Source organism: Nematolebias whitei, chromosome 12, assembly GCF_014905685.2.
Source record: "Nematolebias whitei isolate Nwh7 chromosome 12, NemWhi1, whole genome shotgun sequence".
NCBI classification, from domain to species: Eukaryota; Metazoa; Chordata; class Actinopteri; order Cyprinodontiformes; family Rivulidae; genus Nematolebias; species Nematolebias whitei.
Window position 1 is genome coordinate 17069811 of NC_056509.1, and position 6619 is coordinate 17076429.

The 6619-nt window shown below is 38.7% G+C and overlaps 1 protein-coding gene across 1 annotated transcript in view; it reads left to right on the forward strand.

Annotated features, from left to right (window-relative positions):
* opn5 (opsin 5) overlaps positions 1–6619 on the forward strand; it is a 132545-nt gene that overhangs the window by 63939 nt on the left and 61987 nt on the right. Inside the window, exon 3 of the mRNA XM_037686102.1 lies at positions 5563–5682. Coding sequence (XP_037542030.1) covers positions 5563–5682 — 120 coding nt within the window. The remainder of the gene's footprint in view (positions 1–5562; positions 5683–6619) is intronic.

The following is a 6619-nucleotide window of genomic DNA, read 5'->3' on the forward strand; positions in this document are numbered from 1 at the left end:
ACTAGTACTTACTTACTTGTACTACTATCCCTACTTCGCGGTTTTTCACTTATCATGGGGCTTCAGGGTACGGATCCCCCGTGATAAACGAGGGTCTACTGTACTTCAGAACAGCTCACCTCTGATGATTCGTGAACTCAAAAAGGTGCAGACGATGACGAATGTCCATAAATAACTGCGTGAAGTTCAACGTTGTCACACGATGGCAGCTGTGGCGCTGCTGGCAGACAACACCAATAGACGAACTGGGAGGCAGCGTGTTCTGGAGATCACATCGACCATTTAGCCAGGTTGTTTATCTGATTTAGAGTCAGTGCCATTCTGTGGGAATTCTGTGTTGAACTGGCCCAGTGTTACAGAAGGGAACGAGACATGCATCCTCGTTCATATGATGCCCAGTTAAATTACCCCCCCCCCCCCCCCCCCCCACACACACACACACACCACACCACCATAAAACTGTTGATGTGCAACGACTTGTTTCTTCATCAACTATTTAAAAATAAGCTTCTACCAAGCTCCTGTGCTTCTCTGTGTTCACATTAAATAAGTTTTTTAGATATGACTCAGCCTCAGAAGTGCGCCACCGGCAGATCAGCAGTCCTGGTTCACTTTATTCACTGAAATCCACAGATTCACACACACACACCCTCCTCTTTCCATAGGTGTGACACATTTTTACACCCCACTACTTATTTAGGTTTGTCACTAACTCAAGTTTGATTAAATTCCCAATTTTTCTTCATTTAGACATTGTTTTTGATTGTGCAAAGCATCCAGTTAAGGAGACAGTCAGAGAGGACATGGAGGACATGGGGGTTGAAGTGAGGACAGAGGACAGAGTGAGATGGAGGAGGATGATTTGCTGTGGAGACCCCCGGAGGGGGAACAGCTAAAAGAAGAAAGTTTTTGCTTGCAGTTGTACAGGAAACAACATAAAATATTGTAAGAGGAAGTCGATAGGCAGGAACAGGGACACCGTATGCTTTAGGGAAAACACATTTAATGTGATGTTTGTTCATTCTTTTCATCCATTTTCTCACTCACTTTTATGTGGAAATGCCCCAAAAGCCCAACGTTGGCCGAGAGCCTTTATTTGTTGGTATCTGTGCATCATATGAGTTCATGGAAATAAATGCACAGTCAGCTCATTGTGTTGCTTATTAAAATGTTTTCACTACAAGATTCTCTGCAAACCCTGAGAAAAAATAATCAGGTTTATTGAGCAGCTGAAGGAAATCTGTGCAGATTCAACAGGTTGAGTGGAATCAGCAGACGTGACAGGTCTGACCTGAAGGGTTGGTCTTGTTTTAAGTAAAAGGTAATGTCTTAGTGAACCAGTTGGGAAACATTCAGATAAACCATTACAGCCAGTCAGAAAAAGACTTGAACAAGATAATGACCCACAACAGGACCAGTTTTACCCTGGACCAGGTCTGTCCCCTGCTGGACCTCTGCCTTTTCAACACCTATTTCAAGTTCAGTGACAGGTTTTACAGATGGAAGCGTGGTTGTGCCATGAAATCTCCAGTGTCACTGATTATGACTAAGGACAGAAATTCCACCTTATTAATGGAGGATCAGTAAACAGGAAGTTTTCTAAGAGCAATTATTTGAGGTGCCTCTTGAGCTCTTATCAAATATACTGTTGCAAAATAAAATTAAAATTCCACATTTATTATCAAGTTCAGCAAGTCCACAACTTGCAGAAACAAAATTAACCGGAGCACCAAACGTCATTCTCCACTCCCTCGCTATTTTTTTTCTCTTCAAAGCGGTTTCTTACTGGTCATGCTGTCATGTGACTGAAAACAAAAGCCCATTGTTCTTTGTACAAACATATAAAACCATTTAAACTCTAAGAACAGGCTGCTAAACATGTAGCCATACACAATAATAAAGTCCAAAAGAAAAAATGTGTCCTGTTCACAGAGAGAACGGGCATTTTATAGAGCTCCGGTGTTGCCATGGAGACATTTAAATGAAAGTTCTGCTGCTGTCAGATTTTTAATGTGTAACTCTGTAGGTGAATAATGATGAGAGAATGTTGATGTGCATCAAATATGGGTGTAGGGTTGAAGATAGATTTCATTTGGCTTGGATTAATTCTGTAGGCCCTAAATAATTAAATAATGGAGTCAGCCTCTCCACCATCACAGGCACAGCTACACCTCCAGATGCAGGAAGAGGGCCACCTGCGTCAGGAAGGACCCCACTCATCCAGCACACACACTTTTTGCCCTGCTCCCCTCACGCAGGAGGTTGAGGAGCATTAAGTGTAGAATCACTAGACTGAGGAACAGCTTCTACCTTGAAGCTGTTAGACTCATGAATCTCTAACCAGATTAATCACTGTGAAAAATCCCATCATGTTGCTGCTGATCTGTTTCATGCTGCTGATCTGTTTCATGCTGCTGTGTTCATTCATACTCATCTGCTCACATACTCATGTTCGTGCTGCTGCTGTTCGGTGTATTGTTTTTATGCTATTAGTGCTTGGAATTTTTTAGTTAATGTTTTTCTTAGTTCATATCTTAGATCTTATTACTGTTTATCTTTTGCATTTTATTGTTGGATGTAACTGGGACCCTGTGTACATAATTTTGTTCCACCACATGTACCACATGGGGTGTGAATGACAAATAAAGAAATGTTGACTATGTCTTTGATAATTAGCGTTCATCTATAGCAGCTTTGCAAGAAGTTAAAGTTCTAAATAAATACATGTTAACTAACAGAAGACTGATCCACAAAACCAAACCAAACTATTATTCAGAGATATTAATTTCTTGTGGAGTCTCTCAATATAAATTATGAGTTACTGAAATTATTAAATGGGGGGAGTGGTAGTGTTTTGAAGTTTTAGGCTAATATCTCGAGGTTTGATTGAGTCATAGCTCGGATGAGAAGTCAAACGTCTTCTGTTACAAATAAACAGAACATAACCAGTTGTTTTTGCTTTCAATCTTGTTTGGATTGAGTCATAGCTGTTTCTGTATTTTCTATCGTTGATTGGATGTGGCAACCATTTTGAATTGGACAGACTCTAAAAATTAACCAATTCTAGATGTTCTTACATTGATTACTTTCTGTAAGTTTAATGAGCATTTCATAAAATATTTTGACAACAAACAAACAAACAAAAACAGGAAAAAGAGTTTAATACATTTTTACATGCTGGCCCTGGTCTGTACTTTCCACAACTTTGTCTCTGACTTGTGTGGAGGGTTCCTTGGTCTTCATGATGCCTCTTGCTTGGTAGTCATCTAACTGCTAAGAGGTATTAGTTATGAGGTTTATTAGAACATGCGTGTCTCAGATGGACTCACAAATGGACGCATTTTTCTGACTTGCTCTTGACGAAGATGGATGCTTTCTTTTCCCTCTCCTGCCTCTCTCCTGCTTTTGCTCTTGTTCTTTGATTCTTTCTCAGAGCTTCTCTTTACACATCTTCCGAATCGTAAATTATGGAGTTGGTCAGCTGGTCTCTCAACGCAACTGATAAAATTTTCTCGACGAGAAGACAGGGTGCAGAAGAACCCTCATGGCCTGAAGGTACACACGCAGCTGGACATATCATGGATTCCTGGGGTGAACGGAAGATGATGTGCCTGTTCGTATTGTCCGTTGAGGATGTTGAAGACGCGTACACAATTAGATTTATGATAACAAGGTTTCTGCTTTTTGGAATCTGTGGGTACCTTGGATATCGACAAATTAGGACAATGTCAGCAACAGTTTTGACAATGGTGAGGCTGCCTGTCTTATGTGAAGGATTGTACCGTGCTTCAAGTGCTCAGACTCGGATGCTTTGCAAGCTGAACTGTAAGCTGGATGCGATTTCTGAGAATCGCAGGCCACTTATGAATCCTGGAACTCACTGGCATGAAGGACTCGACCTTGGAGAAGGCTACAAGCACAGACCGGCGGAATGACCACAAATCTGGATTCACCATTGAATGTACCAGCAGAACTATGAAGGCAGACGTAAAATCAGTAGAGTCCGCCTGCCCCAAAACAATTGTTGTTTATCTGAATCTGACTTCCCCACTTGGCCTTGGATAGGTCAACTTATCTCAAATTGCTCCTGGAGGATACGTAAATCATGAAGCTCTGCTTCCCTTTCAAGGACACAATGTGAGAGATCTTTTTTAATATCTTCATCTTTCCTCATGCTTTTCTTCCCTTTTCTTATCTGAACGATAAGGGCTTCACAACAAAGCTGCAGCCTCCGTGCACCTCCGTCTACCCTTGTTTCTTTGGACGGCTGCACTGAAATGTATTTCGTTGTGCTTAACTGTGCAATGACAATAAAGTTGATTCTGATTTACCTACCTTTCTGTTTTCTGAAGGTAATAGTTGAGGACGCAAAGTAAAAGGGGTAGGCCAGTCACGATAACAAATTGTGCTGGGCGATTAATTATCTCAGAAATTATTGCGATAAACGATAATATTGTTTGAAATTTGACAATAATTAGTAATTATTGTCAAATTTAAGAAGAAATGTTGGTTAATTTGTTTTGAGTGTAGTACCTTTTTTCGACCACCGGATGGCAGTATAAGACTGTTTGAACTGAAGGATGGATAGTGAGGGAGCGAGCAACGTGTCTCTTTAAGAATAATGGGAGGGAGGCCCCTAGACGTGACATGTACTGTCTTTCCTTCCTTTTTTCAGTTCTCAAAATGGCGAATACTCAGTGTGGTTTGAGCTCTTTAGCATAGCATTTTTCACACAAAGCTTTTAATTTAAAAAATCCGTAAAAAAGTTCTCACCTTATTTTTTCAGAGAAAAACTACTTTTTTACATGAAGGCATGGGTTTCAACTGTGAATTTTGGAGCTTTGACAAGACGGAGGATTTTTTTCCCAAGGTCGGCCTGTTAGCTTATCTCATAGCTTAGCTTTTCAGCTTAGCTGCTTTTAATGATCCAAATGGATTTTAAAGAGAAAAGAGAAAGGGAGGGGTCAGTGAAGAGCACTGAAGTTGAGCCTTTTATCATCCAGGGTCTTCAGTAGAAAGAGAGAGACGAAGAAACGATAAAGCCGATAAAGGGAAATGAGGTTGATAATTTTTATTTATCATGTGATTAATTGATTTTTTGTTTATCGCGACAGGCCTAAAAGGGGTGAATTCATATGCAAGCACCACATTTCTTTTTATTATTTTACTCCCATATAACTTCATTATTTAAAATACAAAGGAAGTGAATACGTTTTCAACACACTGTATGATAGAACTGCACATTCTCATTAACAATAACTTATGATCTTTTTACACCTAATTTATGTTCTATTTTCTAACAGTTCACTTTGGTAGTTTCCCTGCCGATCACCATGAAATCATTCTGTGCCATTCAGAAATATTCATGTTATCTCAAAAGGGGAATTTTGTTTATTTTGTCAACTGTATTTTTTCCAACATGTTATCAAATACAAATGGATTTGCATGCACTTTTATGACTTTTTTATGGCTTTTATTAATTTTTTAAAAATTATTTATATATATATAAAAAAGAATGATTTGTAGAGATTTCATCTGCCATTTTCTCTGTCTGTTTGACAGGAATTATGTCGGCAATTGGAAATGGCTACGTCATTTACATGACCATCAAACGCAAGACCAAGTTGAAGCCTCCTGAGATCATGACTGTCAATCTTGCCGTTTTTGATTTTGGCATATCAGGTACTGTCATCCAACGTAAAATAATAATAATAATAATAATAATGTCATCACAATATCAGCACTGTATGTTTCCATACAATGGCGAAATTAGTCTCTGCATTTAACCCATCCACCACCAGGTGGTGCAGTGAAGGAAACAAACTAACAATGAAACAAACAAACAAACAACAAAAAACAAGAATTTGTGATGTATCACCGAAAGGACCGGTGACTGTTTTGGGTTCTTGTTCCCAAAAAACTTTTAATCAAGTAAAACTTGTACATTTTCTCATGTGTACTATTACACTAACATATAGATAAGTCAGTAGATTTGTATTCACCATCTGTGTTGACACCCATTTAACAGAGGTATGTTTTATACTTTCTTCTGCAGACAATAACAAAAATTATTTTGATCACTAACTAATAAATTATCCATAAGCAACAAAATGAGCATCAGTTAGTCAAAAATCCAGTGTGTGACTCGAGCAGGTGGCAGAACGCTGACAAATATACCGGTTGTCTCAGGTTTCCCTCCTTGCAGATTTCACTGGACACATTGGAAGGCAGAACTTTGATCAGAAATTCACGTTTTCCAGGGACTGCCTGAAAAAAATAATAATGAAGTCGCACATGCATTGACTTCACAGCCTAACCTGCCAAAGACCTGGACTTCATTTTACCCACCTACTGTGCATTGTTTATTACACCATACCTTAATATACCACTTTATTTATAAATCACCCAAAACAGCAACAAGGCCAATATGTTTACATTTTTCATTATCTAATTTATTGACAATATTGCACAACGCCATAACAGAATGATATCTGCAGAAGGTGAATACACTACTGTTTTTAGTACAATACTGTTTATAGCATACTTTTATTTTTTTTAACTTATTTCTTGTTTATATACATACATACATACCTATATATATATATATATATATATATAT